Source organism: Chiloscyllium plagiosum, unplaced genomic scaffold (assembly GCF_037043375.1).
Source record: "Chiloscyllium plagiosum isolate Xiang-an unplaced genomic scaffold, Cpla_swu_hap1 HiC_scaffold_27, whole genome shotgun sequence".
Classification (NCBI taxonomy): domain Eukaryota; kingdom Metazoa; phylum Chordata; class Chondrichthyes; order Orectolobiformes; family Hemiscylliidae; genus Chiloscyllium; species Chiloscyllium plagiosum.
This window is the reverse complement of record NW_028270165.1, coordinates 15,814,722-15,839,623: the sequence shown is the minus strand read 5'-3', so window position 1 is coordinate 15,839,623 and position 24,902 is coordinate 15,814,722. Positions and strand designations below refer to the sequence as shown.

The following is a 24,902-nucleotide window of genomic DNA, read 5'->3' as shown; positions in this document are numbered from 1 at the left end:
ACGAACATCAACTAGCCACGAAATGACATGACCAGCTATCCCTAGTAGCCACACACGCAGACGACAAGCAACATGAATTTGACTGGGACAACACTACCATTATAGGGCAAGCGAAATAAAGAACAGCCAGGGAATTCCTAGAAGCTTGGTACTCAATCCACAAACTCCATCAACAAACACATAGACCTGGACCCAATATACCGGCCACTTCAGCGGACAGCTGAAACTGACAACCGGAAGCGGCAGGGACAGGCCACTATAAATGCCGGAGGAAACACCACAGAAGCACTTCACAGGAGGCTCCCAAGCACTGAGGATGTCACCTAGACAGGGGACGAAACGTTTGCAACAAAAACTTCCAGCTCGGCGAACAGAACCACAGCAGAGCACTACAGACTCAGACTTGCTGGGTTGCCGCCATCTTGGATTTCCCCCGCCCAGATGCACCTTCAATAAATCTACCGTCCCTGCCTCTACTTCTGCTGGCAATGCATTCCAGACATCTATCACCCTCTGAGTAAAGTACTTTCTGTGTGCATCTCCAACATGATGTCCCAATTCCTGTACTCAGTATGTGAACAATGAAGGCAAGCGTGCAAAACACCTTCGTCACCCCCGTCTACCAGTGATGGAACTTTCAAGAACAATGAACACGACCACCCTCGGGTCTCTGTTCTACAACACGACCCAGGCCCTAATATTACCTGTACAAGTCTTGCCCTCTAATTTAGCAAAATGCAACCCCTCACATATCCATACCTCTCTCAGACACACACATGCACCACCCTCTCAACACACACACCCTCGCGCAGGCTCATTCTCCATCACAATCACACTTTATCAAGCATGCACACATGCAAATACACACTCACCGACGCACACAGTCTTATACACAACACACTACACACACTTTCCTGATGAAGGGCTTTTCCCCGAAACGTTGATTTTCCTGCTCCGCGGATGCTGCCTGACTTGCTGCAATACCACATTCTTGATCCTAAACTTATTACCCTCTAGTTCTGGGCTCCCCCATCCAAAGGAAAATACCATGTCTATTTACCTTATCCATGTCCCTCATGACGATATAAAAGCGTATAAGGTCACTCATCAGACTCTGGCACGCTACGGAAAACAGTCCCAGCCTGTCCTTATGTCTCTCCTCACCCGGGTAGCCAAGACGCATACCTGAGGTCACAAAGTCTGCTCCCTCCCTGGATTCACTCCAGTTGCTACAAGTGAGCCTGCTCCACAATCATTAAGATCATGGCTGATCTATCCATCGTCTCATCTCCTCCTCCCTGCACTGTCACAAGGAACCCCTTCATTCCCCTATCAGGCAAAAACCCACCTAACTGTGTCTTGAATATACTTAATGAAGCTGTCTCTATTTGTCCTTGGCCAGAGAGTATTCCATAGATTTTGATGAAGGCCTTTTGCCCAAAACATCTATTTTCCTGCTCCTCGGATGCTGCATGACTAGCTGTGCTTTTCCAGCACCACTCTAATCTAGACTATTCCATAGATTCACGACTCTCTGGGAAAAGCAGTTCCTCCTCATCTCTGTCTGAAAGCTACTCCCTCTAACCTTGAGGCCTAGTCTCACCCATCAGCAGAAATTACTGGACAGGGTAGGGCTTCATCCCCAATTGCAATGACATTGGGAAGATGTTTCCATTGGTAGGAGACTAGGACCACAGGGCACAGCTTTAAGAATAAAGGGAAGACCTTTAGGAACAGAGATAAGCGGTCGCTTTTTCTGCTGACAGTGAGGAGCATGGATAATGTGTTGGTGACACCAGCGAGCAGGTGCGCCGTTGTTCACACCACAGAACAGACACAATGTGCTCTGTGGCGATGCTGGTGTTATTGACAGATTTTAAGTGTTCAAATGCCAAGAGGAGAAACAAAGGGTAGAGCCACAGTTCTTTTTCTCCACGTGGTTCAACATTTTATAGCGTTTGCATTTTGTCTGGCTGCTCACTTTTTTTTAAAAAAATGTCTTTTCATCAGTATAGGGATGAGGTTCACAGCAAGAGGGCATAGGTTTAGGGTGAGAGGAGAAAGATATTAAAGGTACCTAAGGGGCAACCTTTCCATGCAGAGGGTGGTGCACATATGAAATGAACTGCCAGTGGAAGTAGTGGAGGCCGGTACAATTACAGCATTTAAAACACATCTGAATGGATATATGAACAGGAAGGGATTAGTAGGATATGAGCCAAGTGCTGGCAAATGGGACTAGATTAATTTAGGATATCTGGTTGGCATGGACAGGTTGGACCGAATGGGTCTGTTTCCGTGCTGCACATCTATGACTCTAAATAAAAAGTATATTTTTCCAAATAACAAACTATATCCATGTTAACAAGGCTTAGTGCACCATATGCTTTACTAACCATTCTCAACAGGTCCTGCCCTCTGAATGACTGAGGAACATATACATGCTGGTGCATAGTATCCTTCACTAGTATTTACACACTACCCTAGGGAATTGCACAAGTAACAGCAAAGAGCAAACAGCACAAGGATTAAACACACAGTGAGGGGGAAACAGCACAAGCGCCAGTAAAAGCAGATGGAAAGTGAGTGTAAAATGTCACTATGACAGGACAGGCCCCACATTCCTTCCCCTCCGGTCCCCCCCCCCCAACCTGCCTCACCTTTCACCTCCCGGGCCCAGTACCTTCCAGGGGGCCCCATAGTTGACACAGGGGCCGCCCCACGACCAGTAGAACTCCACCACCCAGGCGGCCGACGAGTTCCCAAGCAGGCCCTTAACCCCATCCGCCTCCAGAATGCTCACCGGCTCCTGCCTGCTGTACAGCCGGCCGGTGGGGCCGTGACACAGCAGCTGCGCCAGGAAGGCGGCGGTGCCCAGTGACGGGTGTCTGCCCCGGGCCGCACGGCGCCATTTTCCTAACGGCCGCCCTCCCGCCGCTTCCCCGCTCGAGCGACTTCTCCTCCCAACCGCCTTCGCCCCCACGTGACGTCTGCACGGGGGGATGGACGGGGCCGGGGGAGCCTCACCGTCACCAAGCAACAGCCACCTCGCGCTACAACTGCTCATTCACAAAAACAAACTCTCCTGTCTCGCTCTGCAGCTGCAGGGGGGACACTGCCACGTTTCCAGGAGCCCTGTCTACATTGGGAAAGCTCACGGCTCAATTTAAACAGATATTCCCACATCTAACGGAACGGCGTTATATCTAAAGGGGGAAATCTGCATTTTAAAGGGACATGGACATTTTAACGGGCTATTTCTGCAAATAAAGAGATGTAAATGGACGAGATTATATTTCAAAGGGATGTGGGTTCATTCAAAGGGATATCTTAATTTGTAAAGTGACGCAGTTATATCTAAATGAATCTACATTTCGAAGAGACGTTGCCCTATTTATAAGTAGAGACAATAGGTGTGAATTCTGTCTGTGCCCCAATGTTGAGTCAGACTGACATTTTACTTAGAAAAGCTCTGCATTTAAATTACATTCTTGAGAAGGTAATTTTTCGATTCGAGTGTAGGTTAGGGAGAATTGGCCGTGCTAAGTTATCCATAGTGACCAGGGATGTACAGGTTAGGGTGGCTTGGCCATGGGAAATACGGAGTAAGGGGTTGGGTATGGGTGGGATACTGTTCAGAGGGCCAGAGTGAAACAGATGGGCTGAATGGTCTGCTTCCACATTGTCGGAATTCGATGACCCTCCCCATCAAAGGAGCATTTTATCTGCATCTATCCTGTCAAGCCCCTTTCAGAATTCTACTGGTTTCAATAAAGGTATACAGCACAGAAACAGACCCTTCGGTCCAATTCGTCCATGCCGACCAGGATTCCAAACTAAACCAGTCCCACTTGCCTGCATTTGGCCCATATCCCTCTAAACCTTTCTATTCGTGTACCCATCCAAATGCTGTTTCAATGTTGTCACTGTACCTGCATCTACCACATCCTCAGCAAGTTCATTCCACATGCAAATCACCCTCTTTCAAAATGCCCCTCCGGTTCCTTTTAAATCTCTCTCCTTACATTTACAAAAAAATGCCCCCCTAGTTTTGAGTTCCCCTATGCTAAGCAAGAGCCATTTGCTATTCACCTTACCTCCAATCCTCATGATTTTATCAATCGCAATGAGGTCACCCCCCACCCCCAACCTCCTGTGCCCCAGTGAATAAAGTCTCAGTCTTTACAATATCCTGGTAAATCTTTATTAAACCCTCTCTAATAGTATTCTTCCTATTACAGGGCCACCAGAACTGTACTCAGTACTCTGAAAGTGGCCTCACCAGCATCTTGTACAACCTCAACATGATGCCCCAACCCCTATACTCAATGGTGTGAACAATGAAGGCAATGTTGCAAAATGCCTTCTTAACCACCATGCTGCTGTTCCATGAGGCTTATGTGTTGATGAGGCAAGATGGTACAGATGAGGCGATGGAGAATTACAGATCACCTCGGAAGGATTTAAAGAGGGAGGCAAGAAGAACAAAGAGAGGACACGAGCAGTCTTTAGCAAATAGAATAAAGGACAACCCTAAAGCTTTCTGTAGGTATGTGAGGAATAAAGGATGATTAGGGTAGGAATAGAGCCAGTCAAAGACAGAAGTGGGAAGTGGAGTGTGGACCCTGCAGAGATCTGAGAGGTGCTAAACGAACATTTCTCATCGGTGTTCACTCAGGAAAAGAATGAGGTACGAGATATTAGACTCGAAAGGATCGAAGTTAGTTACACACAGGTGTTATCAATTCGAGGAGTGAAAGTGGACAAGTCCCCTGGGCAGGATGGGATTTATCCGAGGATTCTCTGGGAAGCTAGGAAGGAGACAGCCGAGCCTTTGGCTTTGAGTCGTCATTGTCTACGGGTTTAGTACCCGAGGACTGGAGGATTGCAAATGTTGTGCCCTTGTTCAACTAGGGCAGCAGAGATGACCCAGGTAATTATAGACCAGTGAGCCTTACTTCTTTTTTAGGAAAGATTTTGGAAAGGATTATAAGATTTATCATCTAGCAAGCAACAATTTGATTTCAGATAGTCAATAGGGTTTTGTGAAATGCAGGTCGTGTCTCACAAACCTCACTGAGTTTTTTGAGAAGGTGACCAAGCATGTAGATGAGGGTAGGGCAGTTGACGTGGTATACTTGGACTTTAGTAAAGCCTTCGATAAGGTTCCACATGGTAGGCTGGTGGAGAAAATGCAGAGGCATGGAATTGAGGGTGATTTAGCAGCTTGGATGAGAAACTGGAAGAAGGCAGTGAGTGGTGGTTGATGGAAAATATTCAGTCTGGAGTCCAGTTACGAGTGGTGTTCCACAAGGATGTTTTGGGACCACTGCTGTGTCATTTTTATAACTGACTGAGACGCAGGCATAGGTGGATGGGCCACACTAAAGTCGATGGAGTACTGGACAGTTTGGAAGAATGTTACAGGACGGGCCTATTCGAGAAAAAGGAAACCTGACAGGGGAAACTCCTCAGTCCACAAACAACTTATTTATACAGACCCACAGAACCCTCTTCACCCCAGAGTAGTAGTAGTAGTATGTTACTCCTCTCTATCGGTAGATGACTAACTTGCCTCGTCCCCAGTCCCCGATTCCAATCTATTAAATCAGACTTCCTACTGCCAACCCTCCGAAGAGAAATATCACTTTAGGGTGTAGGTTTGCTCGATGAGCTGGAGGTTTGATATCCAGACGTTTCATTACCTCGTTAGGTAACAACATCAGTGGTGACCTCCAAGTGAAGCGAAGCTGTTGTCTCCTGCTTTCTATTTATATCTTTCTCCTGGATGGGGTTCCTGGGGTTTGTGGTGATGTCATTTCCTGTTCGTTTTCTGAGGGGTTGATAAATGGCATCTCGATCTATGCGTTTCTTTATGGCGTTGTGGTTGGCATGCCAGGCCTCTAGGAATTCTCTGGCATGTCTTTGCTTAGCCTGTCCCAGGATACATGTATTGTCCCAGTCGAAATGGTGATTTGTTTTCATCCGTGTGTAGGGCTACGAGGGAGAGAGGGTTGTGTCTTTTTGTGACGAGCTGGTGTTCGTGTACCCTGGTGGCTAACTTTCTTCCTGTTTGTCCTACATAGTGTCTGTGGCAGTCCTTGCATGGAATTTTGTAGATGACGTTGGTTTTGTCCATGGGTTGTACTGGATCTTTTAAAGTTTGTTAGTTTCTGTTTCAGAGTGTTGGTGGGTTTGTGTGCTACTAGGATTCCGAGGGGTCTTAGTAGTCTGGCTGTCATTTCTGAAACTTCTTTGATGTATGATAAGGTGGTGAGGGTTTCTGGCTGTGTTTGGTCTGCTTGTCGTAGTTTGTTCTTGAGGAATCTGTGCACTGTATTATTTGAGTATCCGTTCTTCTTGCAGACATTGTATAGGTGGCTCTCCTCTGTTTTCCGAAGTTCATGGTGGCTCGTCGGAATCGTCTTCTGATACAGCTTTGTGTGTGTGTGTTGGGATGGTTGCTGGTGTCAAAAGAAAGGACAACGGAGAACTACAAACCGGCGTATACAGAAAACCAACAAACACTGACCAAATACTTAGCTACACCAGCGGAGGCCTGCAGGTCAAGACCTCCCTGTACATGGATGACATCGCCGTTTTTTGCTAAGATCCACTGTCCGTGCGCAGACTCATGTGCATATGTGACCAGTTCGAACGGGCCTAGAGGGCCAAGTGAAACCGAGGCAAGAGCGAGGCCATGCTCTTCGGGAACTGGGCAGACCAATCCTCGTTCCCCTTCACCATCAGGACTGACCACCTGAAGTTGCTGGGTATTTTGGGGGGGGGGGGGCATGCGCCAAGTCTTGGGAGGAGCGTATCAGCAAAGTGAGGCAGAAACTGGGCAGATGGAAGCTACAGTCGCTCTCCATCACGGGAAAAAACCTGGTCATCAGGTGTGAGGCACTGTCATCGCTGTTATACGTGGCACAGGTCTGGCCTCTTCCCAGAACCTGCGCCACTGCAGTCACCCGGGCCATCTTCCAATTTATATGGAGGTCAGAGATGGATTGGGTCCGAAGGAACTCGCTGTACAAAGATCTGGGCAACGGGGGAAAAAATACACCCAATGCCACCCTCACCCTGATGGCATCAAGCTGTGCGTGGATCCCCGGTACGCAAACACCAAGTGTCACTACGTACTGAGGTATGTGTCCCCGGTGTTGCAAAGGATGGGCCTGGTCTCGCTGCCGCGGAACGGTCCGAGTAGTTGGACCATTCTGTATCACCTGTCCTTCGTGGAGAAGTTTATGAAGAAAAACACCTTTGATCACAAGTCCATCAGGAAGTTGTCAGCACGTAGTGTCCTTGAGACCCTTCAGGAAAAGGAGAGGGCGGATCCTAACGAGCGGTTCCCTGAGCAGACTGTCAAAGCCATTTGGCAGAATGCCTCATCGCCAGAACTTTCCAACAAGCACCAAGACATGGCTTGGCTGGTGGTGAGAAGGCCTCTGACTGAGAGATCCTTTATGCATGCCCAGACTCTCAGCTGCACCACACGCTGCCCTCGAAGTGGCTGCAGTGGGGGACGAGACTGTCACACACCTCCTTCTGGAATGTGCCTACGCAGAAGAAGTCAGGAGAGGAATGCAGTGGTGTTTGTCAAGGTTCGTCCCGGGACGCACACCGAGACGAACATCACCTGTGCTTGGAGGATCATCGACTCAGTGAAGGGCGCTCTCTGGGCGGTCCAAAACTTGTTGATCTTCCAGCTGAAGGAGTTGACCCCGACTGAGTGTTGCAGACTGGCACATTCCAAGGTCCAGGACTACGTGTTGAGGGACGTACTGAAGCTTGGGGCAGCTGCCTCCAAGGCGCGGTGGGGAAAGACCACCGTGTAACATCTGCCTGTCTAAAGAAGAACAGGGGGCCCACGCAGTCATTTGGGCTCTGCTGATGGCTCAGCTAAATATATGGACATATGATTGATAAACGTACAGACCTGTATATAAAAATTATAAATTCTGATCTCTGTATGTAAATGGTTATGTATGTATGGCATGACCAACTGTACAGACCATCAAATTATTTTATGAATAAAGTATATTTTTGTAATAAAAAATATCAGACATGCGAGTTGTGCAAGGTTACTTTATGAACTCTCCAATTAGCTCAGACTGGTATCTCATTAATGATAGGAGTTTATCTTGCTAGCAAGCTGGGTAGGTTTTTCCCACCTGATGGATAGTTCAAAGTCTGTACGAGCGATCACAGATCTATTAATTAACTTTTCTTCCTTACAAATTATTGTCTTTCACTGTTATCTGTCTAATTAAAATCATGCAATGTTTTTGCAAACTTTTGTATGAAGGAAGCCACTTTGTATCAATACATCAGAGTAGCCTGCTGGGGCACTGGAAGAGCTGGTACTCGATTTTCCGAGTTATTAGAACCTGGTTAGTTCAGCTTATAGGTGTCAGTGTTATGCTGCAACAGTGATGCTATCAGTGAATAAAGGGGATGACTAAAATGAAACTAAACTGTAAGAGGGTTTTATTCCAGGTTTCCAAAGAGTACGATCTCCAGGACAAACCAAGAGAGAGGCTTTACAGGTCTGAGTCCACGAGGGATTCCCTGGGCCGCCTCAAATCTCCACTTTAACATGGGAGGTAGGACAAAATGGCTTCTGCTTGGCTAACTCAGTCGGAACTGAGTCAGGCAGATACTCCTGACTCAGAGCAAACAAGAAACCACAGACTGACGTAAATCCAGATAAATACGATTCCAAGAACAGGTTGTCTACAAGAAATTATGATAGACTAAGTCAAAAATGCACGAGGACCTTGCGGGATCTGATTGGTTGTTACTATGTGATCATGCTCAATGTCTGACTCTAAACAATGTACATAAGTTCTATCCAAACTCTGTATAAGTTGGCGGATTCTTTTGGCACTCTAGGAGTACTCATCAGTGGCCCAGTGGTTAGCACTGCTGCCTCACAGCACCAAGGTCCCAGGCTCGATTCCAGCCTCAGGGGGCTGTCTGTGTGGAGTTTGCAAATTCTCCCAGTGTCTGCGTGGGTTTCCTCCCACAATCACAAAGATGTGCAGGTTTGGTGAATTGGCCATGCTAAACTGCCCATAATGTTAGGTGCATTAGTTAGAGGGAGATGGGTCTGGGTGGGCTACTCTTCAGAGGATCGGTGTGGACTGGTTGGGCCGAAGGGCCCGTTTCCACACTGTTGGGAATCTAATCTAATCTAATCCTTCTGGTCTGATCAGAGTCTAGCAACCCGGCTGTATCAAAGAATAAACTATTGCTTGTGTGATTGACAAAGAGTCATTTCCAGGTGTGTTTATTGACCAATCCTAGAAATCCGAAGATCCGGACTAGCAGTCCGAACAGCCAGGCAGGAAATGGTTAATGTCCCCAGGATGTGGGGAACAAATAAGACACCAAGGCATTAACACCAACACCAGGGAGAAACTGAACATACAGGCGTGACAAACATTAGTGGCAAGCCAGAATCACAGATGTACAGCACAGAAACAGTCCCTTCAGTCCATGCTGACCAGATATCCTAAATCAATCTCGTCCCATTTGCCAGCACTTGGTCCATATCCCTCTAAATGTTTCCCAACATATGCCCATCCAGATACCTTTTAAAGGTTGTAATTGTACCAGCAGCCACCACTTCCTCTGGCAGCTCATTCTTTACACACACCACCCTCTGTATATGGGAGTTGCCCCTTAGGTTTCTTTTAAATCTCACCCTCACCATAAACCTATGAGCAATCCCAGATCAAAGATCTTGTCTATTTACCCTCGCCATGCCTCACATTATTTTATACAAGGTTGTAGGGTCTCCCCTGTGGGATATAGGTAAAGCAGTGTTACTTCTGCAACCATAATTGCTTCTGCAAGGTAAATGAACTAACGCCAGTGTATAATTGTTTCAGCCAAGAGTGGAGTTAACAAGAATGAAAGCTATGTGAAGGAAATATATAATTGCTTTTGTATTAGCTAAAATGTGCATACATGAAATGTGCCTGCAAACACTGGTAGATGTTACAGACAAACAGATAAGGTGCTGTGAGGGGAGGGGGTGTAGGTTAAACTAGATATGCTCGTACAAACAGTTATAAGCATCTGTTTCCTGCTTCTGCAAAAACAAAAAAAAACACAATCAAGGAGGTCAGAAGGCTCAATGTCGGCGAAAAATGGGAGGAAATGTTGCTTTCGCAAACAAGGAAGCAGCTGGCAGTGAAAGAGGATATACGCTAACACTTTGTTCACGCACAAGGCCGGATAAGGCAAGAAATAGACAAGAGTAATGGGCGCCACCGGGAAAAAAATGGAGGGACAAACCGATCTTTTGAGGGTCAGCTTGGAACATCAGGGTGGGGGGAATGTGAATGAGGGAAAGAAGCTGAATGTGCTGGAGCCAAAGTGGAGAAAGAACAGAGGATGCAAAACCGGTTTGAAGCTGCAATGAGGAATATTGCATGTGCTGTACTTGTACCTGTTGCAGTTCCTGGTGAGAATCGGGTGCATTTTAAACATCAAAACAGAAAAGATATCCAGCCCTCCCCCTTCCCAATCTCTATCCTTCCGTCCCTCCTCACCCGGCTAACTAAGACACATACCTGAGTTTGCGGAGTCTGCTCCCTCCCTGGATTCACTCCAGTTGCTACAAGTGACCAATTTCCCCTCCTCCCATCTCTGTCTCCCTCCCAGGATGAAGAGTCGTCCAGAGGGCGGGAGATTCACTTTGAAACTGACAGGGCCACTTCCGCGTTGTGGCGTCATACATGAACGAGGGACGGGGCGAGGAAACGTGACGGTACAGAGCACGGGGCGTGTCCGCCAGCGGGCCGCCTCACTGCGCATGCGCTGCCCCAGCGGCAGACGGGGAGGACAGCTCACTTTCCAAATCCCTCCCTTCAGAGAATCCCCACAGTGTGGAAGCAGGCCACTCGGCCTCACCGACCCTCCCAAGGGTCACCCACCAACACCCATTCCCCTGTCCCCATTGCTCTACATTTATCCCTGAGTCATGCACCTTACCTGCATGTTATGCCTAATTTAGCATGGCCGATCCACCCTAACCTGCACATCCCTGGGCAGGATGGGGAATTTAACATAGCCAATCCACCCTAACCTGCACATCCCCAGACACTGTGGGTAATTCAGCATGGCCAATCCACTTTAGATTAGGTACTGGAAAAGCACAGCAGTTCAGGCAGCATCCGAGGAGCAGGAAAATCGATATTTCGGGCAAAAGCCCTTCATCAGCAATAGAGGCAGTGTGCCTGCAGGGTGGTGAGATAAATGAGAGGGGGGTGGTGTGGGGGGAAAGTAATATAGAGTACAATGGGTGAATGGGGGTGGGGATGAAGGTGATAGGTCAGACAGGAGGGTAGAGTGGCCTGTTCGGATCCGAACTCTGCTTGGTTAAAGGTGGTCCGGAGTCAGTGCAGGATGAGTTGGTTACAGAGGCAGGCGCTGAGGAAGCAAATGTGGCTGTGGTAGCGAGTCTGTTTCTGGACATGGTTGAAGAGCTTCAGGGCAGAGGAAATGACCCGGAAGTTGCAGTGGGAGAGGGACTCCCTGAGATTCTTGTAGAGAGAGGAGGAAAACTTCTTCAAGGCAGGTATCCTTGCAAGAGGATTCGCAGTAGGGTTAAAATCAACTAGGTAAAAACAAGGACTGCAGATACTAGAAACCAGATTCGAGAATCACACAACTCCAGCTGTAGTCCAACAAGCTTCTTTGGAAGCAGTAACTTTTGCAGTGTTGCCTCTTCATCAGGTGGTTGTGGATAAGATGCTAAGGCACAATTTAGAGCAAAGCATTCCAGCGTCCTGCCACTGAAATGGTATATTGAACAAACCTGGATTGTTAAGTCTTCCACCTTTTCAATACGTTGCAGGTCTCATTACAACATAAACCCCAGAATTTCTTGTTGTCACCTTTGAGATAACAAGGTTTTATAGCAAAAGCTCACATCTCAGCTCAGACAATGCATTAAATGTGTGAGGTCAGAGTCTGCCTGTATCCCAAACTTGAGTCAGACTGGTTCTACTTCCAAAGTCAAATTTACAAACTATGATATGTATGGACTGCCTGCAGATTTTTGCTTTGAAAAATGCACATAGAATGAATCTGTAAATATACATTCCTCCCCCCCCCCCCCCACCCCCACACACACAAACAAGTTTGTTGGGTGAATTTGTACTTGCAGAATTACCTCACTTTGCTCAAAAACTGCACGAATCCATGTAAGATTCTGTAAATCAGTTTTTAACCATTGTGGCACAGACAGTCTCACACAGGGGAGCTCACACCTTCAATACATTATCTGGGCTGACGCGACACCAATCGGTAAAGTTCACTTGAGGATTTAACTATTTTAAAAGGTTTTGTGATTTACATTTGAAAGAACTGAAACTATCATGGTCATTCGAACAGATGAGAGACTTAACAAACAATCCAGGTCTTTTTCAATATATAATTTCAGTTACATCACACTATAAACTGTTGCTATAAATTCTGTGTCTTACAATTTTATATTCCACAATCCCCTGATGAAGGAGCTGCACTCCGAAAGCTACTGCTTCCAATTAAACTTGTTGGACAGAATTCCTCAAGTAGGGCACCATACGAATCCTGGGAGACTGCTATTTCTTATTTACTTCGTAATGAACAAACATTAAGCACGATCCCCTATTTATTTCTAATGTTGTTTCATTTTTCTTGTTTTATTCCCTGCGATGATGTGGGAGAATTGTTAGATTTGGGTCAGCCATTTTGTCACATATTAAAGCCTGGAAACCATTTTGAATCTCAGCTTAGTGCCTGCTTGCTAAAGCTTGTGTTTCCCAGGCTCAGCGGAGACGGTTGGCCTTGCAGCTGTGCTGCTTCCCGATAAACAAATTCTTTCCCGACATGGGGCTTTATTTCCATCCCCCACAGTTGGCGAGTCAGACAGTTAATTCCCTGGTCCTCTCAGGTCACCGGCCAATATCCTTTGAGAGATGAAATATAGAGGGTGGTTGCTGCTTTTGTTGTATCCAAAATAAAGAGGAATGCTGGCCAGGGACAAAAGTGCTATTAGAAATGTTGATACAATTCTCCCTACTCAGCCACAAGATACTAGTGAGAGAACTCAACAGAGTCCTAGCGTCTGGACGTAATACTGCTGAGAGCACTTGCGCTTTACAAAGTTAATAATAATGAATTTGCTTACCCCAAGGTTTTGAGAGATGAAACCCTATTTGATAAGCCCTGGACACACACTGAGGTCCGTGGCATGCTTCAAGATGCCCCCGATCTGTTTGAGTGCCCAACAATAGTTTTAATTGGCGAGTAGAAATCTGAAGTATAATTGCTCGCTTCAGGATGTCCAGACTTGAGTGAATTCGACATACAGGACACATTGGGCAACCATTAAAGACTCCGCTGTATTTCCCCGGGTTGTGGACTCATGCAGAGACACAAACAACTTGTGTTGAAAACAGTGTTCGATTTGCAAATGGAACAGCTGAGAGGGATTTAGAGTTTGCACACTTGGTTAAGCAGCAATGTGTCACAGCCAGGATTTATGAGGCTCAACTCCCTAACTTGGGCTGCTTTGGAATGTGAGTGCCTCATTAGCCTTGGAAGGAAGGAAGGAATAAACAAAAGCTGACAAACTGAGATATGAAGAAAGTTGGAAAATGTTACAGAGAGACACACACAGGCAGAAGTTTGCAGGAAAGTTAACACTTCATAATTTGGTTTCAATGCACATTAGCCTGGGTATGGTACTGATATCACAGGGGCCTCAAGGGTACTCCCTCAATACTCAAACCAAAATGTGGGTGTCCCCTGCTGGACTGGTTTGTGTTCATTCTTTGCTGCTGCCTATTTCAGTTGATGATGTACATTATTGTTAACACACACAAACCTGGTGGCACCCAGATTTTCAGAAAGCAGCTAGGAAAAGATCTGAAATGTGTTTAATTTGTAAACAAACAAGATGCATACTCGAAGAGGGATGCCCTGTGTTTGTTCACCACCTCCTTGCCTGGTCGGCCTTTTTTAATTGTCTACAGCTTGCTTATATAGAATCACCTCGTGTACATTGTCATGAATATTGTCTAATAAGAGTAGATGTATTTAGTAGATGAATCAAAACCATCTCAATGACTGAAACAGCTGACACTGCATTGTTGGACAAATGGGAAATATTTGCATCAGTTAACCAAAGCACTTCAAAATTTACAGTCACGGATACGTCAAGTCGAAGAATTAGGAGCGGGGCATATTGGAGCCTGCTTCCTCGGGCAGAGAGTTCCACACATACACTACTCTCTGGGAAAAGCAGCAGCCCTCACTTCCTCCTCCTCATCTCTGTCCTAAACCTACTCCCCCAAAGCTTGGGGCCTCGTCTCAGCCACCAGCAGAAATGACTGGATAGGGTCGGGCTTCATCCTCTCAGTGCAATGAATTCCCACTTTCCACCAAAATCCCGGATGTACTCACTTAGTTGCTTGCTGTCTCACAAATGAAAGATTTCATTGTAACTTCTTCCGGTCCCAGGAAGGGCAAAACATCTTTGAAAGCTGCTCTGAAAACCCAGTCTTCACAACCACATTTCTGTTTTCACCAAAGACAGTTAGAGTCATACACCACACAAAGAGATCCTTCAGCCCAACTCGTCTATGCCAACCATATATCCGAAATCAATCTATTCCATTTGCCAGCATGTGGCCCATATTCCTTAAAATCCTTCCTATTCATGTACCCATCTCGATGCAGAGGGATGTGGGCCAAATGTTAGCAGATGGGACAAGATTAATTTTGGATATCTGGTCGGCATGGACGAGTTGTACCAAAGGGTCTGTTTCCGTGCTATATGACTCGAATCTTCTTCGGTGAAAGCAGAAGTGTGATTGTGAAGGCTGGAGTTTCAGAGCAGCTTTCAAAGATGTTTTGCCCTGAATGGGAGCAGAAGAAGTTACAATGAAGTATTGCATTTGTGAGACAGCAACTGAGTGAGTAACTACATCCGGGATTTTGATGGAAGGTGGGAATTTGTTGCACTGTGGGGATGAAGCCCTACCCTATCCAGTCATTTCTGCTGCTGGATGAGACCAGGCCTCAAGATTAGGAGGAGCAGATTTAGGACCGAGATGAGGAGGAACTGCTTTTCCCAGAGAGTAGTGAATCTATGGAATTCTCTGCCCAGAGAAGCAGTAGAGACATTTTCACTCAAGAGACCTTGGAGTGCAGGTTCGTAGCTCCTTGAAAGTGGAGTCACAGGTCGATAGGATAGTGAAGATGGCGTTTGGTATGCTTTCTTTTATTGGTCAGAGTATTGAGTACAGGAGTCATGTTGTGGCTGCACAGGACATTGGTTAGACCACTGTTGGAATATTGCGTGCAATTCTGGTCTCCTTCATATCGGAAAGATGTTGTGAAACTTGAAAGGGTTCAGAAAAGATGTACAAGGATGTTGCCAGGGTTGGAAGATTTGAGCTATAAGGAGACACTGAACACGCTGGGGCTGTTTTCGCTGGAGTGTCAGAGGCTGAAGGGTGACCGTATAGTGGTTTATAAAATCATAAAGGGACATGGATAGGATAAATAGACAAAATCTTCTCCCTGGAGTGGGGGAGTCCAGAACTAGAGGGCATAGGTTTAGGGTGAGAAGGGAAATATATGAAAGAGACCAAAGGGGCAACTTTTTCACAGAGGCTGGTGTGTGTATGGAATGACCTGCCAGAGGAAGTTGTGGAGACTGGTGCAATTGCAACATTTAAGAGGCATTTGGATGGGTATATGAATAGGAAGGGTTTGGAGAACTATCGTTTGGGTGCTGGCAGGTGGGACAAGATTGGGTTGGGATATCTGGTCGGCATGGGACGGGTTGGACCAAAGGGTCTGTTTCCATGCTGTACATCGCTATGACTCTAAACTCAAATACACAGTTGAATGGGTATTTGCAATGGTAGGGGAATGAAGGGTAGTTGGGACAATGCAGGGAGGAGGAGCTGAGTTGATGGATAGATCAGCCATGATCTTAATGAATGGTGGAGCAGGCTGGATGGGCCAAATGGCCGACTCCTGCTTCTATTACTATGAAACTATAACCTTTCATTTCCCATGGCTAACCCACCTAACCTGCATATCCCTGGACATTCTGGGCAATTTAGCATGGCCAATCCAAATCAAGGCCAGTGAGCAGTATAGTGATGTGGAAAATGAACATCAGAGAACGATAGAAAGGGACAAGGGGAGTAAACGTACCAGCAATCAAAACTGGATTTTAAAGGTCACAAAAATTGAAACTAAAAACAGTGTGTCTGAATGTGTGCTGCAATGTAACAAAAGTGAATGAATTGACTGCACACTGAGAATAATTATGATCTGAGACTCCTTACAGAGACATGGCTTCAGGATGACAGGGATTGGATCCTGAATATCGAGGGGATAGTCAGATGGGAAGCGAGGTAAAGGTAGAGGGTTGGCACTGTTAATCAAAGCACTGAGCACAGGGTAGTCTGGTGTCAGGTCGGGTTTCAGGTCCTGATTCCTCTGTCCTCTGTTGATCTCCCTGTTCCCTATTACACCTTCTGGAACAATAAAACATTGAGTAATCAACGCACAATCTCCCAGCCTGTCAACCATCCAGGCACAGAGTGTAGTCATAACAGGGAATTAAACAAGAAAAATGAAACAAAATTAGAAATAAATAGGTGCTTATGCTTCATGTTTGTTCATTCGGAAGTAAACCAGAAATAGGGCTCTCCCAGGATTCTCATGGCGCCCTACTTGGGGAATTTTGTCTCCCTTCCATCTAACTATTAGCACCCAGCTATGATTTACAACAATATTTACACCAACAGAAATAAAGCATCTGTTATCAAATAGGCAGAGATATACTGATGTAGATTTTTTTTTCTCTTTCATGCAAACACACACACACGTCCATGGGGGTGAATTTGTATGTGCAGGTTCGGGGGCGGGGGGGTTGGCTATGCCAAATTACCCACAGTGCCCAGGGATGTGCAGGTTAGGGTGGATTGGCCATGCTGAATTACTTAGTGCCCAGGGATGTGCAGGTTAGTCGGGGTAAATGTACAGCAACAGGTGTAGGGGAATGGGTGTGGGTGGGTTAACCTTCAGAGGGTCGGTATGGAGTCTTTGGGCCCAGTGGCCTGCTTCCACACTGTGAGGATTCTCTGAAGGGAAGGGGTTTTGCAAACTGTGACACGCCTCTTGATATGTTGATGTCACAGCAGGGAAGTGGCCCTGTCCGTTTGAGTGAATCTCACTGTCTGGGCAACTCTTCATCCTGGGAAGGAGACAGAGATGGGAGGAGGGGAAATCTATTCACTTGTAGCAACTGGAGTGAATCCAGGGAGGGAGCAGACTCCGCAAACTCAGGTATGTGTCTTAGTTACCCAGGTGAGGAGGGACGGAAGGATCAACGTTGGGAAGGCGGGAGGAGTAGATATCTTTTCTGTTTTGATGTTTAAAATGCACCCAATTCCCACAAGTAACTGCAGCAGGTACAAGTACAGCACATGCAATATTCCTCATTGCAGCTTCAAGCCGGTTTTGCATCCTCTGTTCTTCCTCCACCTTGGCTCCAGCACATTCAGCTTCCTTCCCATCCCCCCCCCGCCCTGATGTACAAGCTGACCCGCAAAAGATCGGTTTATACCTCCATTCTTTCGCGGTTGTCTTTTGTGGGTTTTGAAAACTTTCCCAGTTCTGAGTATTGGAGCTGGAAGGTTACGTTGTGCACTCTCCAGGACATTTGTTTGGCTACTTTTGGAGTATTGTGTGCAGTGTTTGTCTCTCTGCTAGAGGAAGGATATTGTGAAACCTGAAAGGATTCAGATAAGATTGATAAGGATGTTGTCAGGGTTTGAGCTGAACAGAGTGGAGCTGTTTTCTGTCGAGCGCCAAAGGCTGAGGGTGACCCTACAAACGTTTATAAAATCATGAGAGGCATGGATAGGGTAAATAGACAAGGTGGGGGGTGTGGGGGGTGTGGGGGGTGGTGGGGGGTGGTGGGGGGGGGTGGGGGTGGGGTGGGGGTGGGGTGGGGTGGGGGGGTGGGGGTGGGGTGGGGTGGGGGGGTGGGGGTGGGGTGGGGTGGGGGGGGGGGGGTGGGGGGGGGTGGGGAGGAGTAAATGAACTTTTGTATCTCTTTTCCCCAGGTTTGGGGTTCGGGGGGAGTCCAGAACTAGAGGGCATAGATTTAGGGTGGGGGGAGTGGAAGATTTGTGAGGGACCTAAGGGGCAACCTTTTCACGCAGAGGGTGGGGAGTTCATGGAATGAGCTGCCAAAGGAAGTGGTGAAGGCCGATATAATTACAGCATTTAAAAGGCATCTGGATGGGGAATATGAATAGGAAGGGTTTAGAGGGACATTGGCCAAATTCTGGCAAATGGGTCACTAGTTTAAGTTAGAATATCTGGTTGGCGTGGACTGAAGGGTTTGTTTCCATGCTGTACACCTCTATGACTTCATTTCTACATACTCAGAACCAATTTCACAAGACTATGAACAGGCCATTCACCCCTTCCAACCTGTCCTGAGCTGTGGTTAAACTGCATATAATTCAGTGCAAGTTTCAGAAAGGTTTCAACAGCTCTTTTAAAAAATTTAACATGCTTTCAGACTTCAACTATGTTTCTGAATATATCATTTTAGGTATTCTTAATTGTAAAGATACGCGTACCTAGTGAACACAGCCCACACCTCCGGGTGCTGCCAGTAAACTTTACAATGCTGATGAAATGATGCAGTACCTGCACTCATGAAAAATTTACAATTTCTAACGATACTAGCTCCTCATTCACTGCTCCATCTGATACACAACATTGGAAACTCAGTGCAGGAGGCTGCAAAAAATGCAGGAGGCTGCTTTAAAACAAAAACCTCTTGGAGCTCAAAACTTTCAATGAGAGTCTGAGCCTGGCAGTAAGTAAGTTCAGGCAACCTTTATTGTGACCCAACTTTGTTACAGCTTCAGATTCCACCCCCGCACCCCCCTCACCAAAAAGGGGTCGAAAAAGTTGCTGTTTTTTTTTTAAATAAGCAGCTCAAGGTCAAAGCGCACACACTGCCACCCCCCTCCACCTCTCTCCTTTACTATTGGTCAGCACCGAGTTGTCCCTTTGTAATTGGGTCCTTGCTACAGCCGTAACCCATAGGAAATACTGCCTCACTCACCAATTTCAACCCATATCTGGTCTCCAAGTAAGTTTCTCTCCACGCATTTGCCAGTGAGGGGAGGGCAGTGGAGAGTCAACCAGACTGTTGTGGGTCTGGAGTCACGTGTAGGCCAGACCGGGTAAAAGGAGATAGCTGGAACGACTGAGTGAATCCTCTCCCACAACGAGTTTCCTTCCCTAAAAAGGACGTGAGTGAATCAGATGGGGGTTTCACCACCCCCAACCCCCGAAAATGGTTTCACCGTTAGATTCTGAACTCCAGATTTCTGACCAAATTCCAATTCCACCATCTGTCGCGGTGGAATTCAAACCCGGGAGCCCCCGGAAGTGGGTTGATAGTCCAGTCGATAATGGCACTTGGCCGTCACTCCTTCAATCCCCCTGCGGTGGCACGTGAACTCGCTGGTGCCTCCGCAGGTGGGAGGAGCAGGTGAAGCCTTTCCAGCACTCGGGGCAGCTGAAGGGCCTTTCGTCTGTGTGGACCCGCTGGTGAGTCAGCAAGTTGGAGGCCTGGGTAAATCTCTTCCCACACTCAGGACAGCTGAAGGGCTTCTGCCCCGTGTGGACCCGCTGGTGGGTCAGGAGGTGGGAGGCCCGGACAAAGGCCTTCCCGCACTCGGGGCAGTTGAAGGGCCTTTCCCCAGTGTGGAGCCGCTGGTGCCTGAGCAGGTTCGAGGAATTCCTGAAGGCTTTCCCACACTCGGGGCAGTTGAAGGGCCGCTCCCCTGTGTGGATACGCCAGTGGGTCAGCATGGTAGAGTCCTGGCTAAAGCCCTTACCGCATTCGGGGCAGGAGAACGGCCTCTCCCCCGTATGGATGTGCCGATGAACCTCCAGGGCAGACGGAGCACGGAAGCTTTTCCCGCAGTCGCCACACTTCCACCGTTTCTCCACAGGGCGGGATTCCTTGGGTTTCTCCATGGCCGAAGCTTTAGCTGCACATGTGTGGAGACTGTCCCCAACTTGAATTCCTCTTCCCAGGCCGTATAGCTATTACACTCTCCTCACTGAGTGCACTGCAACGGTAGGGTCTCTCATCCAGTCCCACTGATGCTGAAAACGTACTCAAACAGAAACCAAAACGCTTTGCTCCTTCTCACAGAATCAGAGTTGAAAACCGTTGCGTTCCCGATGGATTGAGTGACTGTCAGACATTGATGTCAAAGTGAGGACTGAAGACACTGGAGAGTCAGTGTTGAAAAGCGCAGGAGGTCAGGCAGCATCCGAGGAGCAGGAGAGTCAACATTTTGGGCATAAGGCCTTCATCTGTTGATTTTGAAACTTCCGTCTTCAGATCCTCAAATGTAAAAAGAGATTACAAAAGCCATCACTGTCAGTGCAGGTTAAAAATTCTGAACAAGGAATTCTACTTTCTGTGGAATATTCTTTTCTTTTGTTATTCCACAAAATTGAAAGCACCATCCCACTCTCCCTCCCCCTCTGTTTTCACTCCACTCTAATTTTCCTGAAGGTACTGATTCAGGATCTTACAGGGGCAGAAAAGCAATAACGTCAAAACCGACATCTCTCTGAATTTTGGATACCTCCACCTGAAAGTTAATATCTGTGGGATACTGCTAAGAGTGAGTAGGTCTGATTTGGGAAGAGTGTCAATTCAGTGTGAACCTGCAATGCAGCTTCTTGAAGAAGAACTAGACTCAAAATGGTTAACGTCCCCGGGAAGCGGGGGAGCAAAGTGAGACATCAAGGTATTAACATAAACACCAGAGAGAAACTGAACGTAAAGATGTGGCAAATGTTTGTGGAAAGCCAGAGTCACAGATATACAGCATAGAAACAGACACTTGGATCAAACTCTTTGGTGCTGACCAGATATCCGAAATTAGTCTAGTCCCATTTGCCAGCACTTGACCCATATCCCTCTGAGCCCTTCCTATTCATATCCCCAACCAGATGACTTTTAAAATACTGCAATTGTACCAGCCTGAGCCACTTCCTCTGGCAGCTCATTCCATACATGCACCACCCTCTGCGTGAAAACAATACCCCTTTAGGTCGCTTAAATCACCACCGCCCCCACCCCCGTCCTCAACCTTAACTTATTAACCTCCAGTTCTGGACTCCCCCATCCCAAGGAAAAGACCTTGTCTAATTACCCTCTCTCCCCTCACCTCTTCATTTTATAAAAGTCTTTCAGGTCACCCCCCCCCCACCCCATCTAACCGTCTCTCCTCACCTTGAGTTTGCAGAGTCTGCTCCCTCCCTGGATTCACTCCAGTTGCTACAAGTGAACATATTCCCCTCCCTCCCTGGATGAAGGGTTCCCCTTAGGGAAGGAGTTGCACTCTGAAACTGACATGGCCACTTCCGCGTTGTGACGTCACCAACGGAGCGAGGCCGGCAGCGGGGACCCCCACACTGCGCCTGCTCCGGACGGCGGCCGTCTGGTCCGCAGTGCGCCTGCGCCGTTTGCAAAACAGCTTTCCTTCGGAGAAGTTCCATATTGTGGAAGCAGGCCACTCGGTCCAGGGAATTCCTGAAGAAGGGCTAATGCCCGAAACGTCGATTCTCCTGTTCCCTAGATGCTGCCTGACCTGCTGCGCTTCTCCAGCAACACATTTCCATCTCTGATCTCCAGCATCTGCAGACCTCATTTTCTCTCCAGGGAGTCCACACCGACCCTCCGAAGGGTAACCCACCCACACCCATTCCCCCCCGCCATTGCTCTGCATTTAACCCTTACGAATGCACCTAACCTGCACATCCTATGGCTAATCCACCCTAACCTAGACAGACATCCTAAATTAATGTAGTTCCATTTGCCAGCATTTGGCCCAAATCCCTCTAAACCCTTGCTCTTCATATACCCAGATGCCTTTTATATTGTGTCATTATTCCAGCCTCCACGACTTCCTCTGGCAGCAGGTTCCATATATCCACCACCCTCTGCGTGAAAAAGTTTCTACTCACTTCCCTTTCCCCATTCACCTTAAACCTATGTTCTTCTAGTTCTGGACTCCCCTACCCTGGGGAAAAGACCTTGCTCTGATCCATGCCCCTTATATCCTTTTATAAGGTCACCCCTCAGCCTCTGATGCTCCAGGGAAAATATCCCTGGCCTATCAGCCTCTCCCTGTACCTCAAACATTCCAACTCTGCCAACAAGCCTTATAAAAGTTTTCCCACCCCTTTCAAAGTTTCACAACATTTTTCCTATTGCAGGGAGACCAGAACTGAATGTAGTATTCCAAAAGTGGACTAACCACATGTCCTGCACAGCCACAACAGTACTTGCCAAATCCTGTACTCAATGCTCTGACCAATAAAGGAAAGCATACCAAGGTCTCTTTGTTCTGCAACACTCCCCTTAACTGTGTAGGTCCTGTCTGGATTGCTTGACCAAAATGCAAACCTCACATTTCTCTAAATTAAACTCCACCTGCCACTCTTTGGCCGATCAGCCCATCCGATCAATTCTGATTTATATCTCTTTCCTCCCTTATTCCAGAGAAGCTGAAAATCTCCACCCCACACACTCTCCCTCCATTCTCAGTTTGCTGAACCTAATCCCTGCTGTACCTCATCCTAAAGGTCTGGTTCATGCTGATTAACAGGCCCACACTCACCAGGGGGGGGGGGGGGGGGGGGGATCTAATTGAAACATACATAATACTGAACGACCTGGACATTGGGAAGATGTTTCAATTGGTAAGAGAGAGACTAGGAACAGAGGACCTTTTAGAATGGAGAAAAGGAAAAACTTCAGCCAGAGAGTGGTGAATCTATGGAATTCCTTGACACAGAAGGCTGTGGAGGCCAGGTCACTGAGGATATTTAAAACTGAAATAGATAGGTTCTTGAGTATCAAGGGGATCAAGAGGTATTGGGAGAAAGCAGGTGAATGGGGTTGACAAACTGATCAGCCACAATTGAATGGTATGAGCAGACCTGATGTGGTGTCCTGTCTTATAGTCCCTTACTGTCCTGGACATAGTGAGAGTTGGGAGCAGGAGTAGGTCAGTTGGTCTTTCGAGCCTGCACCAGCTTTGAACAGATCATAACTGGATATTAATCGACCTACATCTAGGTGGATAGGCTGGGATGTTTTCAATGGAACACAGGAGGTTGAGATGCGACATTATAGAGAATTATAAAATCATGAGGGGCATAGATGAGGTGAATGGCAGGTGTTGTTTCAAGATTAGGAGCAAATTTTTAAGGTGCGAGGAGAAAGATTTTAAAAAAGATATGAGGAGCACCTTTTTCCTTTGAGAGAGTGGTTTGTGTGTGGAATGAATGTCCAGAGGAAATGGTGGATGCAGGTACAGTAACAACGTTTAAAAGATGTTTGGATAAGGACATGAATAGGAAAGGTTCTAAGAGATATGGGCCAAACACAGGCAGGTGGAATGAGTTTAGTTTGTGAACATAGTCAGCACGGACTAGTTGGGCTGAAGGGTCTGTTTCTTGCCTTCCCCCAGAAACATCCACCTCTTTGTTGTTCAAAAATCAGATGAACTCAGCCTTGAATATATTCAATGACCCCCTAACTGCAGGAAGGCATCCCCACTTCTGAACTCAATTCCTCTAGCTTCGACTCTCCTGCTCCTTGGAAGCTGCCTGACTTGCTGTGCTTTTCCAGTGCCATACTTTTTGACTCTGATCTTCAACACCTGCAGTCCTCACTTTCCCCACATCCCAATATATCACCATTTAAACAATGCACTTCCTTTCTGCTGTTTTTTCCCCCCACAGCAAAGGCTATAACTTCACACTGTGGGACGGTTTTTGCCAATTGAGACACCGATCTGGATCAACATTTCCTGAGTCTGCTCCTCCCTGGATTCAGTCTTTACATTCAGTTACTGCGAGTCAACAATTAAAGCCCACAATGAAATAAAGAAATGGAAAAGAGAGTGCCGTACTCACAATGTCAAACAGAGGAAGGAAGTTGCATCATGGAGTGAAGCTCAATCTTCATTCAGAGAGAGAGAGGTGCAGGATCAGCTTCAGAAGCTCATGGGACAACTTCCGCATTCAGACAATAGTGGATGTTCTCATTGGCAGGAGGACTTCCTACTTCCGGTCCTCCAAGGCTCCCCATTAGCTTCTAAAGAAGATCGCGCCCCATTGCAGCGGACAGCTAGGAGCATGCGCTGTTCTTGCTGACACCGAGGAGCATGCGCTGTACACTCTGTGGCAATATTGCGATTACTGACAAATTTAAGTGTCCAAATGCCAATAGGAGAAAAAGAAACGGTTGACCCAATATTTATTTTTCCCCGTGACTCGACATAACCAAACATGCTCCTCACTATTTTTGCTAGTCACCTTGCCTACACCCCTCATGATTTTACAAATCTCAATAAGGTCACCCCTCAACCTCCTCCACTCCAGTGAATAAAGTCTCAGCCTCTCCTTATAACTCAAACCCTTCAGTCCTGACAACATCCTGGTAAATCTTTACCGAACCTTCTCTAATAGTATTCTTCCTATAACAGGGCGACCAGAACTGTACTCAATGTTCTAAAAGTGGCCTCACCAACATCCTGTATAATTTCAAAATGATGTCCCAACTCCAACATTCAACAGTGTGAACAATGAAGGCAAGTGGGCTAAACAACTCTTAACCACTTTGACTACCAGTGATGCAAATTTCAAAGACCTATGTACCTGAACCACACCCCCATGTCTCTGTCCTACAACATAACCCAGGGCCCTGCCAGTAACTGCTACAAGTCCTCCCCTTTTTTTAAGCAAAATGC

At 47.0% G+C, this 24,902-nt stretch overlaps 2 protein-coding genes across 7 annotated transcripts in view; both read right to left on the bottom strand.

The window, feature by feature from the left end:
• Window positions 1-19,312, bottom strand: part of LOC148143228 (uncharacterized) — a 42,006-nt gene extending 22,694 nt beyond the window's left edge. The window contains exon 1 of one of the 5 annotated variants that reach the window (XM_087974082.1): window positions 19,175-19,312. The gene's annotated coding sequence lies outside the window, so the exon portion shown is untranslated. The other 4 variants (XM_087974084.1, XM_087974080.1, XM_087974081.1 and 1 more) reach the window with 4 other exon arrangements.
• A 236-nt stretch (window positions 19,313-19,548) lies between these two features.
• LOC148143227 (uncharacterized) lies at window positions 19,549-24,196 on the bottom strand. 2 transcript variants are annotated; one of them, XM_087974093.1, is made up of 2 exons: window positions 24,067-24,196; window positions 19,549-20,473 (listed from the first exon to the last, which is right to left on the bottom strand). In XM_087974093.1, the coding sequence occupies exon 2, from the start codon at window positions 20,095-20,097 to the stop codon at window positions 19,549-19,551; it is 549 nt and encodes a 182-aa protein (XP_087830219.1). In that variant the 5' UTR covers window positions 20,098-20,473; window positions 24,067-24,196. The 2 variants fall into 2 exon arrangements, with proteins under 2 accessions (XP_087830219.1, XP_087830218.1); XM_087974092.1 differs by lacking the exon at window positions 24,067-24,196 and adding an exon at window positions 21,374-21,749.
• Between the last annotated feature and the right edge of the window lie 706 nt (window positions 24,197-24,902).